Source organism: Echeneis naucrates, chromosome 14, assembly GCF_900963305.1.
Source record: "Echeneis naucrates chromosome 14, fEcheNa1.1, whole genome shotgun sequence".
Classification (NCBI taxonomy): domain Eukaryota; kingdom Metazoa; phylum Chordata; class Actinopteri; order Carangiformes; family Echeneidae; genus Echeneis; species Echeneis naucrates.
The window spans coordinates 5,480,599-5,500,949 of NC_042524.1; the positions used below are offsets into that span (position 1 = coordinate 5,480,599).

At 40.7% G+C, this 20,351-nt stretch overlaps 1 protein-coding gene across 1 annotated transcript in view; it reads left to right on the forward strand.

Annotated features, from left to right (window-relative positions):
- The first annotated feature begins 5,703 nt into the window (after window positions 1-5,703).
- ubl3a (ubiquitin-like 3a) overlaps window positions 5,704-20,351 on the forward strand; it is a 32,390-nt gene continuing 17,742 nt past the window's right edge. Inside the window, exon 1 of the mRNA XM_029519473.1 lies at window positions 5,704-6,385. Coding sequence (XP_029375333.1) covers window positions 6,359-6,385 — 27 coding nt within the window. The 5' untranslated portion in view covers window positions 5,704-6,358. The remainder of the gene's footprint in view (window positions 6,386-20,351) is intronic.

Genomic DNA, 20,351 nt, shown 5'->3' on the forward strand with positions numbered 1-20,351 from the left:
GAGTGTGCATGAGTGTGTGTGCTTGGGTGCAGACAGGCACATCCTCTCTTGACTTTAAGCCATTTCATTTCAGCTGATGGAAACCAAAGCAGGAAGTAAGGCGCTGACAGCACAAGGAACACACACAACCACACCTAACAGACAAACAGCTCCCTTATTTAAAGAGACTGAACACAATTCATCATTGGATTCGAATTTAACAAGATGTTTTGGATTCTGATTAACAGAGGGAAAAATAAAAGGTTGCGTGCACCCTGTCACACGCTGTCCAGTCCACTCCCTCTGATGTGGTGTTTTTCAATGTGTGAACTGGAACCAGAAGTTTTTGTTGACTTCCTGGATTTACCGTGTATATCTCTGCAGATTATATTCTCTTCCCTGTTGGCGAGTCTGGCTCGAATTTGTTTTGCTGTCTCACTTTCTCTGCCTGTGTTTTTCTTTTACTTTTTCTTGCAAACACCCTCTGTTTGCAGGACAAGTCTGCTATGTTCTGTCTGCAAACCGCCCCCCCCCCCTTCAAAAAAAACAAAAACAAACAATAACAACAACAAAAAAAGACCTAAACGCTCACCCGAGATGACTCACAGTGGCATCCTGAAAGAAATACCAATCAAGTAACCACCCAAAAAACAATAACAACCTGACGACTGAGCCTTGTAAAAATAACACATAATCCCATTATGTACTGTTGGCAGAGAGACGTACACCGGTGAGTGACGCAGAGGACGCGGACAGAATCGACTTTTCTATTGTATTAAAAAATGAGTGAAAGACAATCACTGAGGTCACTATCAGTCCTACCTAACAGTGTTTTTCTTCAGGGCCTAAGTTCATCCTGAGCTACAATAACTGGCTGATGTCTACATGACGTGCTGCCAACCGTGCGCCTGCCTAGTCACCATGAGAGAGGGATGAATGGACGAGGCAGAGCAATGGGGGTGGGGGGGGGGCTGACTCAGGTATTTGGAGGTTGACTCTGCCTGTGGCTTGCTCTGAAAACACAGCTGCCAGTCCACACCCTATTGGAGCGTGACTTTGATGGTGTGCTGACTGTATGTGTGTGTTTGTTTTCAGCTGGGTGTGTTTTCCATTTAATTGTTCCATAACTCCAACTGTTGTTATGCTATGGAAAGGCTTCCAAACAAAATCACAAGAATAGAGATGTGACATCAGGTGCAGGCTCTGGCAGGTAAGTTGATAACAGTCTCTCCAAACATCCACACTGTCATTGTGACTTGTCTTTTATTTTCTGTACTCTGTTACATTTTAGGTGACCTGCCTGACATCATGTGTCCACAGAAAAAAACGCAACAGTGATTGGTGGTACTTTTTCTACATTTAGAGGCGCATTCGAAGTTTTTCCAAAGACACAGAGAGATTAAGCTATTAAACAACAACATTCCAAAGAAAACCTCAATTTGTACATGATGAGCTGATGAGCCTGTACATGAATAGCACAGAGGCAATGATGACTGGTGGTAGTTCGTATTTTCGAGAAGCATTGTTAAGTCCCATGAGTGTGAGCCTGTCTGCTGAACAGGTTGAACGGGTAAAAGGATGTACGCATATAAACGCAACCTCTCTGGGACAAGTTGTACTCATACTCATAAAAAACCCAGAAAGACTTCAAACACAAAATATCTCCAACTCAAAGGCAAACAAAGAAGCACAGGCAAGCATCTACACTATCAGTGTCAGGCATGTGTACATACTGTGCTTTATTCCAGTTCTTTGACAGACACACACAACACCGCAGAGTTGTGTTGTGAGTGCGGCCCTTCTCCTTGTACACTACTCAACAAAATGCAGGTTCCAAACACAGAGACTGAAACGCTGCAACTTTTAATCACAGCCGCAACTTATATCTCAGGTTTGGCCTCTATCAAATGATTTATCAGAGGCCTCTCTCAGGACAAATCCCTTTGTATATTTACCACTGAGTGTGTTAGACAGGTGGGCAGATTAGAGGAACGCACACCTCCTCCCCTTCCACTCAACAACAGTTCATTGTGGATAAGTTCAGGCTTAGGCTGTCTTCTGGTAAATCTGAACCAAATCCAACTCGGGTTTAGACCTGGGCCATTGAGAGGGACTTCATTCTGAGTCTGAGTAATAAAGACAGCTCTTTGAGGATTGGTGACATTGTGACTGAGCTGCCAGTCACAGAAAAATGGTTCACAGTAGCTGTCAATAAGAGCAAGGGCTTTCAAATGCAGGTGCCAGAAAAAATCTGACGATTTATGTTTTGCCTCACTTCAGTGCCACCAACATTACTGTGAAACTGTGGAGGGTTGGACTGATGGCATTCATTCATTTCCTACTGATGCAAGAAAAATTGTTATATTGTCATTCAGTCATTATTCATGATAATTAATTTAAGAGAAAAAGAAATGTCGGTCATATCATATGAAGTAATATTTCTACCATAGGATAGAAAATGCAATGATACGTATGGTGGCTTTATTTGTTAAGTTACATATGTCATGAAGCATAAATGATTTCACTACGAAACACAGCAGAGAGGTAAAACCATTTCCATACACTATAACATTTTCACTTACTGTTACAGACCCAGATTCAACACTGATGTGTACTGGAAACTGATTTCCATTGTAGTTTGTCTGTTTCAGAGATGATAAATCTTCTACCACAACTATCTGGCTGCGCACAAAAAAATCAATGTCAGACTTTGTTTATCACGTAGGTGAGAAAGATGGACAGCCAGTGGTTCGGTCTGTAATTAGCACAGGACTGATGGGCATTAGGGCAACTGTGAATGAAAGCTGTGGTTATGCCAGTGAATTCATTGCTGGCACCTCCTCTGGGAGAGGCAAACTGAATTGTCCTCCCAGTCTGGGGTTGTGAAGCATCTGTGGCCCACAGTGTCAACCTTTGCACCTCAGTCTGAGCTCCAAGGCTGCTTCAAGAGCTCAGAATAGCTGACCACAGACGTTCACAATGTGTGAGCAGCATGGGGAGGCAGCAGAAGCAAAGCAGTGGGATGTTTGAGTGCTGTGCTGACAGTCAGTGTTTATATATGGAGCAGTGATGACCACCAAGTGTGTTGCGCATGCTGCCTTTCCAAGCCAAAAAGAAGCAAATGTTTTGTGGTGACAGTGGAAACAGAAATAGATCACAGTTTATCTACTTCTCTGACAGTGGGGAAGTGGATACAGAACGCTGGTTAAACTCGAACCATGACCTTTGATCTTTGAATCACATGGAAGGTAAATCCACTTTCGTGTTGTCTCTTGGTTGATGTATGTTTGTGTTTCATGTGTACAACATGTCTGTGTGTGGTCAGCGCAAAACAGCAGGTGCTCAGATGAAAATCTAAATGAGAACATAGTCAAGAGGCTTAGCGGATTACTGAGTTGTAATGTCTTAACACAAACTGTAACATTTACAGTATATTTAATCAGCAGACCTTAAAGAGAGGAGCTGAAGGACTGTAAAGGTGACCTGGCTGATCATATTACACAGACCTGCACCGTCGAGCAAATACAAGCAAATGCTGAGGAGGGAATTAAACAGAGGCTGTATGTTGTACACACACTGTACAACATGCACACACACACACACATACAAACAAACGCATATTTGATCTAGGTATATTTTGGTTCTATTTGGACGGATATGAGATGGCCACAAAATCAGATACTGGTTCAGTGCGACATCAGGATGCACAGTCAAGCAATCAAAGATCAACGAAAATCAGTTTTGCATCCATTCTCATGAGGCCAGAATAAACAAAATGTCCTGTTACATCCTCAAACAAGGACCAAAAGAAGACATGACTAACGCTGGCCATGGTATATATATACAATTTTTATTGATTTTAGTAGGTCGTTAGTTGTATCCTACCAATCATTTTTAATGTGTTGCACTGCAGAGAAAATATTTTAGCATGGTATTTATTATTGTTATATTGTACTGTTGACGCGCAATAAGAAGGTTCTGTCTTTTTGTCCTCCCACCATCCAAAGACATCATGTTTGGGGTAACTGGTGACTTTGTCTGTAGTTCTGAGTGTGAGTGTGGGTGGTTGTTGGTCTCTGTCTGTCTCTGTGTGTTGGCCCTCCGATGGTCTGGCGACCTGTCCAGAGTGTACCCCGCTCTCACCCGCAACATTGGCTGGGATTGGCTGTGACCTGGAAACGGATAAGAGGTCGAAGATGAATGAACATCCCATTCAATCCAAGTCTTTTGTCCTCATATTTTTTGTTTAGTTAGTTTACTTTTGCCATCTTCATTATTTCATACATGGAATGTTAATCAACCAGAAATAAACAAGAAGTAAACTGATGATGACAATAATATGTCCTAAAAACTCCTGCTCCACTTGTCTCACTTGTGCACTGACCTTAATTTCAAAAATGCGGCCAACAAAAACACATTCACACCTCACTCTCTGTGCAGACAAGGTTACACTTTTGTGTGTGGGGGACTCTATCCCCTCTCCACTCTCCCTTTATGATGGGGAGATTAGGTAGTTAATCCTGTAGATCTCAGAGAAAAAGCTACTCCTAATGCCACAATGGATTTCACTCAGGCCACCAGAGAGAGGACAAGCCTGCTGCTCATAGGAATCTTGACCTCTGACAGAAACAGGGCCCACACACACACACACACACATGGCAAAGCACTTTACCAAAGTCAGGCTATTACATTACATATGAATGGAATGGAAGCTATAAGTAATCACACAACTATATTGAACCAATATTATAAAATGACCATGTCTTTATCAAAATACTTTTTCAATAACATATAATACTCACCATCCCATTATAGATACATTAAAACCAGTCCTTTACCCCATCAAATCTCTTTGCTGAGTAATAAAGGCCATTAATCTCCATCCCCCATCACTGCAACTGTAATTGTGAACCATGTAGTGAACCTTTGAGGACTTGGCTTGAAAAAAAAAAAAAAATCTGTAGTAGTGCTTTTCTGCTGCTAATTCTGACCTTTGACCTTCTCTGATTCCTAAAAAAAAAGAAAAAGCTTGATTATGAAAGTATATTTTCTCCATTCGGTTTGTTGTCCTGTTGGGTGTTAATATGTGTCATGATGAAGTTTATTAGCTTATGTGTCTTTTTTATTTTTTTTATTGAAGCACTATTGTTGACAGCTCTTTAGTAACTGGTGACTTTAGTTCACTGAATACAAATCCATTAATAAATGATGATATATATGTATATATTTACATTTATTATGCTATGAGGTAAATGATGATAGCTTTAGCAACTTTAATACATATATATGTATATATCTATATACATATGGATATTGGGAATGTGGCATGCTGAACGCTTAATGATTAACACCACTAATTGCTGACATCTCAATAACTTACACATTTAGAAGAATGTATACATATATATATATATATTTATATATAGTAATGCTATACATACATGTGTGTGTGCATGTATTTGTAGATATCATCATTCATTAATATTGTGTATTTCTGTTTTAGTGAACTGTATCTAAGTAAAAGTATCTAATCTAACAAAATGTATGTCTATATTGTGGCTGGATGGAAGGATAATAATAAATACATTTATAGATAATACTCAATAATTAAGATGTAAAAAAAAAGGGGGGGGGGGCAGAAGAAAAGAAAAACGAAATAAAGACTAGTGCTTTTATTTTGGAAGGCTGCGACCGGACGTCCGGTGTGTGTGTCCGTCAGCTAGCTTTCCGTCGGCTGCAGGATGACAGCTGAGCGGCCGGGAAGGAGCGGCGACAACAACCTCTGCTGAGTCCTGCAGTCCAGACACACACCGGTACCGACTGTGACCGTTAAAACCGGAAATATATCTCTTCATTTCGGCCGTGTCTCCTTCCAAACGTCGCACAGAAACGGGTCCGGTCCGGACGGGTCTGTAGCGGTCGGCTCTTTCTCCTCCTCGCATGGCGTAGGCACCTTTTCTCCGGCAGGATATTGTTGATGTTCGGCGGTTCGGAGCAGGCCCCCCGGGTCCACAGCTGCTCCCGATAAAAGGACACAATCCCTCCACATTTTTTTTTTTGTTGTTTTATTTAAAAAAAAAACCCAAAACATTTTTGTTGTTGTTGTTGTTGTTGTGGAGGAAAAACCGACCGACGACATGATTGTGCAATAGCGAGGAAGAAGCTCCGGACGTCTTGACTGTTGGAGACAGAGAGAGAGATTGTGTTATTACTTTCCCCCTTTAAACAACAACAAAACCAACAGCAGAGCCAATACGAGGGAGACGAATATACAGGAGGAATATTTGTGTAGTTGCCTTGTGTGTGTGTGTGTGTGTGTGTGTGTGTGTGTGTGTGTGAGTGTGAGTGAACCCCTCCGAGCTCCGGGGAAAGCTTCACCATGACAGGCAGCACTCCAGCAGACATGGTGAGTGTGTCTTCACCCTTTACACACATTTATTCCCACAGGCCCGATCAGCGGTGACCAGAGCAGCTTTTCACACACTTCCTCATTCACTGAGCCAACTTCCTCTGAACTTTAAATCCCAGTCAGCTCTCCAGTGATCTACCCCCTCAAATGGAGTATAATGATGGATTATGTTATTCTCCTCTCAGATCCAGGCGGCCATTGGCTCCTATTGATTCGTGAACAGTATAAAACTCTATTAACACACTCCTGAATCAACTTATTGTTGGGTGCAAAAGTGTTTTAGTCAGAAAGATGTGAAAAGATTAAATGGCATCGATCGGTAGAAAGAGAAGATTGTTGTTCAGTAATTAGGTTGTGCAAAAATGCGCTTTCATATTGTTGTATATTGATGATTGGGATATAGCGCTGGTGTCAACTTCTGGGTTTTTTCAGAATTGTCTCACATTTTATAGATAGTTAGTCATTGCGTTGCCGCCCTAATGGTCACAGTGATAGACCGAACGAGTCAAGCAAGTTGAATTTAATTTGGAAATCGGTGGAAACCAGCAGACATGTATTACGTCCTCATACGTCCTCATAATGAACATAACATCATTTATAAATTCATAAACTGTGATGTTCAGTATTCGTCATTGAATGCGTTACTTCAACTGTCCAAATCTCTGTCTGTATTTATTGATATGTCTCAGTTTATTTAGAATTTTAGACATTTTGTGGATGTAGAGCTTTTCAGACAGCACGGCTGTGAGGAAACTGGTGTTCAGGAGAAGATTGTGTGCTCGTGTGCTGTTTTTCTGTATGCTTGTGTGCTGTAACTGGTGATTGCATTGCTGCTCCAACCCATTATGTCATAAATGCTGGTCTGTTGGTGCATTAATAAGGAGGCTTAACTGTGACCTTTAGTTTGTTGTCATCAGGTGATGTTAGCAGGTTTTTTTTATAAGATATTATCCCCACATTATACCCCCATGACTTATGTGTCTTACACCAGCATACTGACTTACTTATAAATGTTTATGACAACCTCTCATGGTTATGCCAGTCCACAAATTAAAAGGAATCTAGGACACATTCAGTGTTTATTCAGTCTTAGACTAATATTTCCCCTTCTGTCTATTAGATCATTTCATCATTTTTGCTAGTACGTGGTGGCTCTAAGAATACTTCCAGATCTATGTATAGAAAGGATAAACCATCAGCTATACCAGCTGTGCCTGTACTTGTGCCTTTCCCAGCTCAGCTGATATCCTGAACAGCAGGCCCATTATGTTGTCAGGATGTTGGGATAATGGTGTGAGGAAGTTCGAGGTGAGCTGGCGCCTACGTATACTATACGTAGTCCAGTCAGAGCTAAGTCATCTAAGTATAGCACATCACAAGACATTTCCATGCATTATGTACACGAACATGAGCAGAATCCTCGATTTCCTGATATGTTATGACTTACAGTGAATCCTAAAGAACACAGAAGGCGCTGTGATATCTGTCTGTATGGATGTGTTGAAGCTCCATATGAACTTCAGTGTAGGTGTTATGGCTCAGTGTGCATTTTTGTTGATGGGCTTGATAGCGGCTTGGAGTCAAACAGAATCCTTGCAACAAAGGCGGGAAACAACAAGATTTATGTTTCCAGGTTTTCTGTCTAGCATGTTGAAATAAGAACTTTTTGTTCACTTGAAAAAGACAGGTGCAGAGCAGTGCCATGATATGTGATATCCAACAACCACACAGAGTTAGTGTTTGATAGTTAATTCCCATAGTCCCTATTTGCTAATTGGTCCTTATTTCACAATTCATATGATTAGTTGTGTCATTAATTTATGTCTTAACTATCAAGTTACATCCTTGGGCAACCCAGGGTAATTTCTTTTTTGGCATTGGCCTTTATTCCCCACAAAACAAACTAAATTAATTAGATGTAGATTAAGATTCAATAAAAGGTTATCAAACCCCATCTCTAGTGTCGACTGTAATATCCCTCATGTCTTTGTATATAAGAGCTGTAGCATAAGATTGTCACCCCGCCAGGGAAGCTTTATTCAAACCTTCAGCTGAACTGCTGAAGTTTCTTAAAGCAACGCACTGAATCGCTGCCAGCTGCCTCATTCCTCAGCCTGATATGTGTTTCCCTTTGGGGGAAGTATCACATTATTATTGCATCATTTATGCCCGTGGCATGAAGTTGGTTTCTCCGATGGTAAATTGGTAATCTTTTCTTTTTCGAATGCCAGCGTGTGGAAAGAGTTTAAAATGGGTTTTCATTCAAGCCAGAGCTGCTGTCTTCAGGCTCATGTTATTAGCATGCCTGCAGCAGAAACATAAAGGTCAAACTGCACATATGTAGGACATTTCAGGATTTCTGCCCGGGCTAAATCTTCATGGCATTCGTCTCCCTTTGTGGGTTCACTTAGTCTACACATCAATGTAACTCATTATGTTCCCCAAGGAAATCGGCAGAAATATAAGCTATCTGCATTTAACTCATCTTGTGTGGCTGAAATCAGCAGCAGATGCGCGCACACACACACACACACACACACACACACACACACACACACACAAAATCTGTGGAAAGACTAAGTGTATGCACACACACTTATAAAGGCTGTATAGAGTGGGAGTGAGAGTGGGAGGGGAGGAGATTGCTGGTGCCAAACATTGTGGCTGAATGAAGCTGAGAGAAAAGAAGGGAGGAGGAATAGTCGTGCTCCTTGAGAATGGAGGATGGGATTTTCTTTTTGAACGGAGAGAATAAAAAGGAGGGGTAGGAAGAGAGAGGCATGGGGAGGAGGCAAATTACCTCACCGCAGGCAGATCTCAGAAGTGCTGACAAGGACGAAATGGTCCCCATGGCAACTGTGGGACGCTTGGATTGAAAGTCAGGGTGGCAGTGTGAGTGTGTGGAGGTGCAGGTGTGTGTGTGTGTGCGTGTGTGTGTGTTTGTAACAACGAAACAACAGAGATGAATAAAACACCTCAGTGCAGATAAGCCTTGCTGAATGAATATATTCCAGACATGACTGAATCCTGCGGGGAGTGAATTTCTAACATGACTGCTTTTGAAAAGTCCCAGCACAGCACAATGAGCGGGAGATCCATGTACAGAGACGCACACAACCACATGATAAGACAAAATAAAAATATATAATTTAGATAAATATGAATCACAAATTGAGAGACTTTCACTGGTGTGGATTGTGTCATCAACTCTGTTGCTGGGGTTTGACCTAACATTACCAAAAGAGGATTCTTTGGAAGTTTAGCTGTTCATGTTTGTGCTATCAGTTTGAGAGTGCAGGTTTGTATCTTTTTTTTGAAGGGCAGAAGGTTTTGTTGTGTTTCTTTGTCCGCAGGTTGCAGGCAGAACTTGTTAAAGAAATTCTTCTGCTGTTTCTCTGTTTCTTACACTGGACCAGACCCAAGTAAACAAAGGCTGAATTATAAATCGGCAAAAGTAAAGTGCTGATAAAACTGGGCAGAATATACAGGGTGTCCATAAAGTCTCTTTACAACTTAAAAAATACATTACAAAAGCAAATGAACAGACAAATATGTGGAAATTATTACAGAATAAGAAGCAGATATTGAAGTTTTTTTAGCCTCATTTAATACAGATGCACATGGACACCATTAATTGCATGAAGCACATGAAGATGATACTCCATTTCTTGCCAAGTTCATAGCCGCACCAATGGTCACGATAGCATCAGTGATCTTACGCTTTAGGTCAGTGATGTCCTGCCCTTTGTTTGATCCATGATATCTTTAACATAACCTCACAGAAAGAAGTCCAGGGGTACATACAACTGAATCACTGAGTACATACAACAAATCTGATTAAGATATCTCATCAATTGCCTTTATAATCATTTTTTTTTTATGTAAAGAGACTTTATAGACACCCGTTATAGTGACATCTTGCCTTATTAGAAAGAGGTAGCAACATGACTGTGTAGCGTCTTCCTGGTCCGAAGGGTTCACTAACAGCCCACAAGGTACAAATTTGATCTGGACATCATATGAGGAATTAAACAGTGTTATCGGTGGGCCCATCATTTGTGCAGGGGCGAGAATGTATTAATTTATGTCGGACGTGTTGATCACAGCCCTGACTCAACCAGACCAGGAGGAACGATAGAACGTGTTAACCCTGTATAGCGGTAACACTCGTTGGTTTTCCTTGACTGAAATTTGAAAGACATTTCCCTTCAACTTCTTTCAGGCTTGAAGCTCTTGCTGTGTGTTGGATCATAAACTCACAACTGAGACAGAAACAAAAATATCTGGCCTATTTGTATTCGCTTTTAGTCCTTAGAGTCATTCAGTCATTCATCAACAACCTACACCACATGACCATTTAAAGTCAGTGAAGTTCTCCATTATCATCTATAAGCCACTGTTGTTAAGAAAGTTAGTACAACTGGTTTGGAGTGTCTAATGTTTCCTTAAAAATAAATTTTCTTGCAGTAAAAAAAAGGTACAATTATTGGTCATTAATTTTCTATCAGTCAGCTAATCAATTAATGGAGTAGTCTTTTCAGCTTTATTGTTATTTATAGCTTTCAAATAGTAACTGTACCGCTATGTCTGTATTTTTCTTTTTGTTTTATTTTAAGAACATGTTTGTATCAACTTCTTTTCCGTCTGTGGCTAATTGTAATTTTGGTGCTTTGAGAGCAGTTCATTTTCACATTGTTAAGAATCCCCCCTTTGGACACAGATACACAAGGACACATGCCCACAAGCACACACACAAAGGAGTCAAAGGTTAAGGTCAGAGGTCAGATGTGTGTTGGTCACGGATGAAATAACAATGGGTTTGGGAATCCTTGGTGCTGAAAACAGCACTCCCAGTCCCTCATCCCACTCGCTCCTAGCTCAGCAAGTATGACACTGAGCTGGAGGCAGAGAGAGGCCTGCAGGCGTCCTTCAGCCTCATGCAGGAGCCGCTAACGTCGTTTGGATTGGCAGACTCGGACAGAGGTAAAGAATAATGTTGAGTCCTTGCAGTGCCAGTCAGATGAGGCACGTCAATGAATACGTGTGTGTGCGTTACTGATGCCATGTGTTGCGAGTCTGAGTCACACAGAGGGATTACATCATCTGCCTGAGCACAGGAGTTGATGTATTGACTCTGACATCGGCACATGGAGGCCTCGGAGTGCCACAGATAGTTCTAGCAGGAGCTCTGAAGGTACAGGAGCTGTGGTGTATTTGTGTTCAGGCATTTGAGGAGACAGTCGATGCAAAGTTGAAAACACAGAGGGACTGAGTAATGCGGCAGCTAAAATATTTGTTCTACTGAAGATTACTGACACAAATTCTTGGTTGTTCCTGGGATGAATAATGTGTGTGGTTGTGTTACTGTGCACACTGTTGGTCAATGAGTCCCTGATGGGTCTATTGATAATATATAATGAATTGTTTTATACTTATCAGAATGGATGTAAAATTAATTTACAGCTGTGAATGCCTGCGGACTGCGTTGTGATTTGACTGTCAACTGTGAGACTGTGATATGTGTCCAAAAGATGGATTGTACTTTTCGTATTTGTATCGACGGCTGCTGGTATTAGTGAAGCTTTTGTCAATGTGTACGTCCAGCCGTCCTCTATGACTGTGTAGCGTTAATTCAATTGTATTGATGTATGTCTGCAACACCAACAGAAAGTCCTATTGAGAGCCTCGCGTCCATCGATTGCTTATGTAACAGTTTGTTTCCTTATGTTTGGCTTTGTGCTTTTCACTGTGGCATGTGTTTGTGCATGTGCATCTATGTTTTGATCTGTGAATATGTGCTGTACAGATCTATTTGTGCATACCTCTCGACATTCCTGCTTTCCCTTTTTCCATTTCAGATGTCTAGTTCAGCTGACAAGCTATTCATAATATGCTCTATGTTTCCTCAGTGGGAGGTTTTTGAATATGTATTAGTATCAAAGGGTCTCTGATGAAAAAATGCCCAAAATATTTCATTTCCTAAAGCTAATAATATTATCTTCCTTCAGGCTGTTGAGTTTTGCTGCTATTCTGTATTTATATACAGGTCCTTTAACCTACTTTTGCCGTGGTGTGTAAATGCCTCTGAACCAGTGAAACAATGGAAAATGGAGTGGGTGAAGAATGTGTTGCACTGGTAGCTGACACAGAGGCAAAAAAAAAAAACCCAAAAAACCTTCACTTTGCAGCTGACAAGTTATCCTGATGTTCATCATAGATGAACATGCTTGTTGGTTTGAAGTTACTCACCAAATTTTTCAGCAAATATATTTTATTCTGGAAGTCTGGCGATGTCTCAGTCAAACTAAAGTCAAGTCAATAAAACCAAAGTTAAAAGGTCTTTATCTGCAGGACCAGTCCTGATACACAAAGTAAATTTTAATAACCACTTAAGATTCCATCCCCAGGATTGGGCTTTCTATTAACATTTCCTCACACGTCAGGCTTCAAAGTGAGCCCTATCGCTTCTGTCTTTAGTTTGCATTTCTGATCAGCCCAGTTAAAAGTCTGTATGGTTCTCAAAATATTCCAGAGGGTCTCTAGGAAAAAGTGACTGTGGGAGTGTTGGGATAAGGCTCATTCTGTGGGAAATTCCCCCTCTTTTCAGCAGTCATTGTTGGCAGGTATGGCTTTGCTCAGTGTGAGGAATGTGTTCAGCTACTTCACCATTTCGAAGGCTGCCATAGTCCTCGTTCAAGGGAATGTTTGATTCTCTAAAACACTCGTGATAGTTGTATGCCTCATGTCTTTGAATATCGTAACTGAAGGAACAGGGATTGTGACATAATGCAGCCCTGAATCACAGCAGTAGTCTCGAGTACAGACTGGGCACTGAACACCTCAGGACACAAGTGAAGTTGAAGATATACTTCAGCTGTTACAGTCAGTGCATGGCATAAATGAGTGGGTGTGAATGTGAATAATATGCAAACTCTCTGATGGTGTTAACATGACAAAGTAATCTCAAGAGACACCTTGTGCCTGCAGCCACTTTTGAGGTATGTGTGTATTTGTGTGTGTGTGTTTTGTGTGTGTATTTATGCATGCACGGATTTGCACAGAGAAACCAGCGAGAGCACAACCTGTTCTTCCTGTTAGAGTGACGTGTTTGCTATCAGCCTTGCCAGCGGAGTAACACCCACTCCAGTTCACTTTTGCTCCAGATACCAGCACAAACTAAGCTGCATCTAAAGGCCATTGTTTGCGCGTAACAATGTTGTGCGTGTATGCTTTGGCACTCTGTCATTTGGTCCCTGGTGTTCCTCTGTCAAGTTTGACTAACCAGACTTTTAAAATATTTTGTCAACTATATGTATTTCTTTTATGCTTCCTACTGACACGAAGCTGTTGAAATCCTTTGTTGCAAAAGAAGGAGTATAGTTTGGTGTTGAAATATAAACTCAGTTTTTCGGTAACTGCACAACACTGATCATTGAAACTGACTTCCTCCATCACAGCTTTGCGCCTGACTCTTAGCCTAAGTTAAATTTCTTGGTTTTTGGGGAAAAAAAAAAAAGGAGAAGATGAATTACAGGAGTCACAATGCTAAAGAAACTGAGAGGATGTCTAGTCTGTCTGATCTAAACTAAAATGAGGAAGAGAAACTTGTGTTGTGAAAGAAGAGACGAGAAATGTAGAGAATACAATTTACTTTGCTATGAAAGGACTGAAGGAAACCGTGTCAAAGCAACAAAACAAAACATATGCTCATTTATTTCACTTTTATGAAGTGAGCAATTTGTGTTTTCTACCCACAGTCTCAATTGTCAATATAATTGCAAATGGGGACTCACTCAGTTAGGAGCTTATGCACTGCTTTCAGATAATATGATTGTAATGGACATTCTGCACTAATAATCTGCTCAATCAATGCACTCAGTGCATATACACCATTTATTTTAAGTTTTACATCAGCTCATTAATTGTGTCGACAAACGTAGGCCTCTTGATACTTGATACAGTCTCTGATATTTTTTGTTTTATTTTTTATTTTTTTAATTCAATTGGTATTCATGGGATGTTACTGTCAGGGAACCTTCCTTAAAGCAAAATGTGGATACAAGTTTCCTTTTTGTGTAATTTAAACAGATTTATTACAATAGCACTTAGAAAAAAAAAACTCAGCTTTTTCTGGTAAGTCTAAAAGTTGGGTAGAAGAGAGATTGTGTGTCTGTCTGTCTTTGTGAGTTCGTAGAGGGGATGGGGGTGGTGTTTGACTTGCTCAATAAAAGGAGCCTTTCAGCTGCACTGGAAACAATTTCCAGCTGAGAGGACCTTTATATTAAACCTTTGCTTTGCCAGCACAGACTGTACTTGTGTGTGTGTGTGTGTGAACGTGTGTGTGTTTGAGTGAGTGAGTAAGTGCGTCAGAGCTGCTAGCAAGCAAGAGTCAACTGTCCCTCTTCCTGAAACATTCTGGGACAGGCTGCCGTCTCTAAATCAGTGCTTAAATCTGTCCTGATATTCAAACGTCCTGTGCCAGACAATACTTACTGAGGGAATTAGAGGGTCAGTGTTGAGACTCTTCGGGTCCCAGACAGAGCAGACATGAGCCACAGAGCAGTCACCCAAAGGTCAAGCCTCATCGACTGGATGTTCCAACAGAATCAGCTGGCCTCTGGTCCTCACTGTCATGCCTTTAACCCAGACTTTTACTCTGCTGTGGCTGTCAATTAACTTTTTCCTTTTTTCAAGATGTAAATGATCCATCAGGCTTTTGTACTTGAACCCCAACAAATTGTGGCTTTGGAACATCAACAGGCTTGTTTTATTGCAGCTTGTAGGTTCATTTGTCATCATTTTTGTGGTGAATTGATTCATTTTTCAATTTAAAAAATGTCAACTCATAATATAAACATTTTTGAATGCATTCTGCCAGTTAGTTCTGTTCAAATCCAAAAGATAATCAATCTTTTTGTGAGACGTAGCGAACAAGAGCTTAAACGCATCACACTTCAGGAGGTGGAAAGTCTCTTACATTTTTTTCCCAGTTGAACCATTAGGACAAATATTGTTAAAGTTTGTAGTTTGTCAGTTTTAAAGTTAAGAAATTATATCTAGAAAGGAAAATGCAGAAACTGTGCTGCAGTTTTTTTCTTTACATGGTCAATGATTTTTGAGCCTCTGACTTAAGTGACTGATCTTCATGGGTATTGCAGTATATAATCCTGAACAAGACCTGATCTCTCAGCGTGAGACCCATATTAGACATTTTTCGTGTCTTTCGTGTCTGTTATTCCTTAATTTAAAATAATTCACCAGGTGTGCTGCATCTTCAGTCAACACAACCTACGCTAATAAAATTTATCCTCAATTAAGACTCACTTCAAGTTCACTGTAATAGGATATAAAAACCCATAAAATAACACAAAAAAGCACTTGGAAATATTTTTTATAATAACCAAAATCATCCATTATATTGACATTGTAATAACAAAAAGTTTATTTGATGAAGTTTCTATCTTAATCTGACCAGGAGTTTTGCTTAATCCACCAGTAATGGGGGTTAGACATATTTTTCCTTCCTTCAGTTTTATGAAAGCCCCAAAGGCTGTAAATAGGCTGTCTTCATCCTGTCAATATGTGTATTCAGTATTAGGTCAAAAAATACAGAATTGATCCGATTTACTTTGAATATGCAACAAACTGACCGCTAGGCCTCTGACTGAGACGCTAATGGGTTGTGACATCACCCACTGGAGCCAATAGGATTGTCCGATGTCAAGATGTGGCTCTAAAGATCACTTGAATTGAAGTTAACCTACAATCTCGACATAACAGTTCTGTCTCCATGTAAACTAAAACGAGGATATTGTTTCGGGAAGAATTCCCCATCGGGTTAACAAATAGGGGGAGGAAACCCTTCCCAGGCAGCTGCTCCTTAGCAACTACATCATCTGACTTGTGGTGGAGCAACGGTTGCTAGGCAACCTTCTCAGTAACTCGTGCGTAATATCTACAAAGCACTATCCAAACTAGTCTTCTAGTCTCCAGTTTCAATACTGAGGTGGCCGCCCTGCGGACAGTGGAGACAGCTGTAGTCCTGCTCAGCTGTTTTATATGTTACATTTTTTTGATTGTGCGTTTTTAGGTATTATTGTTGTTTGCAGTCACCAAAGAGTTAAAGACAGAGCTTCAAGATGAGGAAGTGTGTGTGTGTGTGTGTGTGTGTGTGTGTGTGTGTGTGTGCGTGCGAGAGAGAGGGAGACACTGTGGAGCATGGAGAGAGGGTATATTTGGCCTTCATGCTGTCTTGCACAAATTTGTCATTGCATGTTGGATTCTGTGGAGCGCTCTGACTATGTATATTTCTAATGATCCCAGCAGGGGTTTTGTGTGTGTGTGTGTGTTATTTTTTGTGTATGTTCTTATCTGAACAAGCTAGCAGTAATGAAGCATTGGACCTTGGACTAGAATGACTGAGGGCTTTCATCTATTTTTCTTTCTCAGTTTCCTGTAATGAGGAAGCTTGGGTTTGTCTTGAGGGAAGCAGCAGAATTCTCTCACTTTCGCAGAGAAGACCGCATTTTGCTATACTTCAGCTGAAACACATTTTCCTGAGGCGACTTCTCTGAGTTAGAGATTGTTTGACTTAATGTTTGACTCTGTATCAGGCTCAGTAATTTGGGCTAGCGGGTTTGAAGGCTTGGGTGACTGTTAATGAGTGAGGTTGTTCTGTTTTAGCTAAGTTTGGCTTACTTGCAATTTGTGCTGCACAGAACAGATCAGTCAGCTGATTTAGTACAATTACGGTTCATACTACAGCATGGTTTAAAGCTCACAACGACCATTAAGGCTCAGATGGCAGGTACAGTAATCCTGCTTTTAATCCAAAGGTCACAGTTTGAATAAACAGGACTTTATCTGGAAAGCCAAATGGGCCTCCATTTTCAAAATGGTCTTCCCTTTTCAGCTACCTTGCCAAAATTTTTATTATACTGTGTGGCTGTGGATATCTTCATTATAGTCATTTAAGACAAATTCTTTGTCATAGATCTTGATTGTGTCCTTGGCAGCACCCCACCCCTCCTCTCCACACCGAGACTACTTGTTTCCTGTTGTGAACAACACAAACATAACCAGTGGTACAATCAGATCTCAAACCACAACACAATGAAAGGAATCCTAAGAGGTAGACCACCATAGCTGGATGTCTTAAATACTGAAAATGCAGACAGCCACTCTAAATTGTGTCTGTTAGGATTAGGAATAATGTCATCATTATTTTGCTCTTTTAATCCTTACTGAATTGTAAATGTTAATGACTTTGCCCAGTGTTCATACAGAACTAGGGCAACCTGTGAGCTGTGTAGTCCAAGGTGCATTCACTGTTGAAGCAACTCTGATAATTATTGAGGCCACAGTGTTGCAATACAATAAATACACTCCAATGAAATGACAACAACTACCTTAAAACAGCCATAGAGCTGAATACAGGTGTTTCCAGCAATGTCCAAACATAAAGTCACAATTGCAGGCATCACATAATGTTTGGACAGATATAGGATTATATTATGTTATATGCAATTGAGTGGTGTGATGATTGTGTAATCTTTAATGGAACTTGTGTAACTGTTGTGTCTGTGTTTCAGTGTAAACTGCAAGAGGAACTTTGTTTGAGAAACATGTTATAGTTAGTTAGTGTGTGTGTGTGTGTGTGTGTGTGGGCGTGTGCGTGTGTGTTCATGTGCAGGGTTGTGTATGTGTGGTAATAATACCTCTGGTTGTTTCTGTCCTGTGCCATCTGGTCAATTCTAGCACAGAGGGCGTTTCAGTTTGCCAGCAGTCTCTATCCGTGTGCCTCTTACATACACGCACGCACGCACACACACACACACACACACACACATAGACACACTATTTTCCCTTAAACATACACATGGCATCATGTGAGTTATGGCTGCAGGGCAGTGCTCTTTCCTGGAGGAGAAAAGGAAATGCAGTGTTGTGAATGTAACTGCTCTCTTATAGCCATTCCTCCCCTCTCTCTCTTAATGTTCCATCAGTTTCTTCTTTAAATCACTTTATACTATCTGAGGAAAGGAACAGAAGCAGTAATGGTTTTTTTTTTGGAACCTCATTACATGCGGTATTGTGCTGTTCTTCCTTCAAGGGATGAAAATGTGTACAAAAAAAAAAAAAAACAAGACAACAACAACTTCTCAGGAACCGAGGAACAGAATTGGATTTACAAGGTGACTCGACTCTCCCGCATAATGGATTTGAAAGGTTTTCTTAACTCAGAGAAACGTGTGCCCTTAATTTCTCTCACTATGAACTGACCAAAAACCCAACTACATTTTCGCAAAAGTGGCTGTTCATGCCTTTGTCTCCGTCAGAGCTTTTACCTGCATAGATAAAGTGGGAAGGTGCGACTTCACATTGATTTTAGCTGAATTATTTCATCTATTGATTATTTTTTATTTACTCAAATTATTTAGTGTAAGTTGAATTAGGAAATCAGTGTTTCCCAGCGCACAAAATTATTTTTCTCTCAATTGACTGATCATTTCAGCCTTACTTCAGTTTCCAGCTTATTTTTAGATTTGTTTGAGTGCAACTATGATTGTAACAATGTATGAAATCTATTTGTCTGTTTTTGTTTCCCAAAGCTTAATTTTAGATGCACAGGCAAATATAAAAACAGTAAAAGGTTGTAGACGACCTTAAAGGTTACAAATCAAGCTAATCCTGACTGAGAGCCATCGACTACACATTGCTCAGGAGACCACCTAGGACAGAGGGTGGGGGAGCTGTGTAGAGGAAGAGAAGGGAGGGAGGAAAGGAAGGGGACAAGGGAAGGCGGGGGGCACAGTGAGGTAGGTAGTTGGGAGGGAAGGGGGAGAACAGCGTAGAGACCCTTTACCCTTTATTTGACTTCAGGGCTTTCACATAGTGGGGGGCAGGAAAGCATGGGGGAGGAAGTCACATCGATGAAACACCCTGTAATGGAAGTAAAGGAGAGTGAGAGGAGGAGGAGGTGCGACAGACAGGGCTGCTGCAGACCAAATGGTTGGATGAAGGAGGTAAAGGACAGGAGGTCCTTTCATCGCAGCCTTCATCAGGGATCATCAACCCTCTGTGTGGTCCCCTCTCTCCAGCAGCATGCCAACATGTGGCATGTTGGCCTTTGAGTTTGTGAGTCTGCTGGTGGCTGAACAGTAAATGATGTCCATTTTTGGGAAACTAGACTACACAGAAAGAAAACCAAGGAAACCCAGTGCAAACTAGAACACATGAATGCAGATTTGAAACTCAAAAGCTCCAGCTGGTGTTTTCTCTCAGTCTCAGCCTCCTGTTCACCGGTGGTTGTTGTATTTTTAATGTAAAAACTATAAGTCAAATTTGTTAAATAGATTTTTGTTCAAAAAAGCTTGTACAACAGTTGAAATGATGTTGTATTAAGATGTCTCAGGAGCCTCTCCTTGCTTCCTGAAGTAGCTCTGTTTTTTTATTCCCCAGCAAACAGTCAATTTTCCCTCCATTTGGCAGACACAAAAGGCCAGATGTAACCATCCACTGTGCACAGAAATTAGAGTAGGGTACATTTAAACACTATGGAAATCATGGCACTCCACACTGAGATGTTAAACGAAAGTGAGCTACTAAGTAAAAATCTGCTCGGACATCAGGAAAGCTTGAGGGTGCGCTAAAGAACTAGTCAGCAATTAATTGTGGCCATCACAGATCAGACAGGCAGAAAGATGTTTTATTAACCCTTCACACAAAATGACTTTGTTTCAGCAGTAGTAACCTCATTTAATCATCACACACATACTGCAACAGACAATAAAGAGAAAAAACTATGAAACAGAGCTATCTCTGTTATTTTTATATATATATATATATATATATATATATATATATATATATATATGGGGATAACTGTGCATGCTGTGGAAGTAATTGACAGACTGTCAGATTTTGTGAAAGAAGAGCCAGGACAGTTTTTGATGCTATTGAA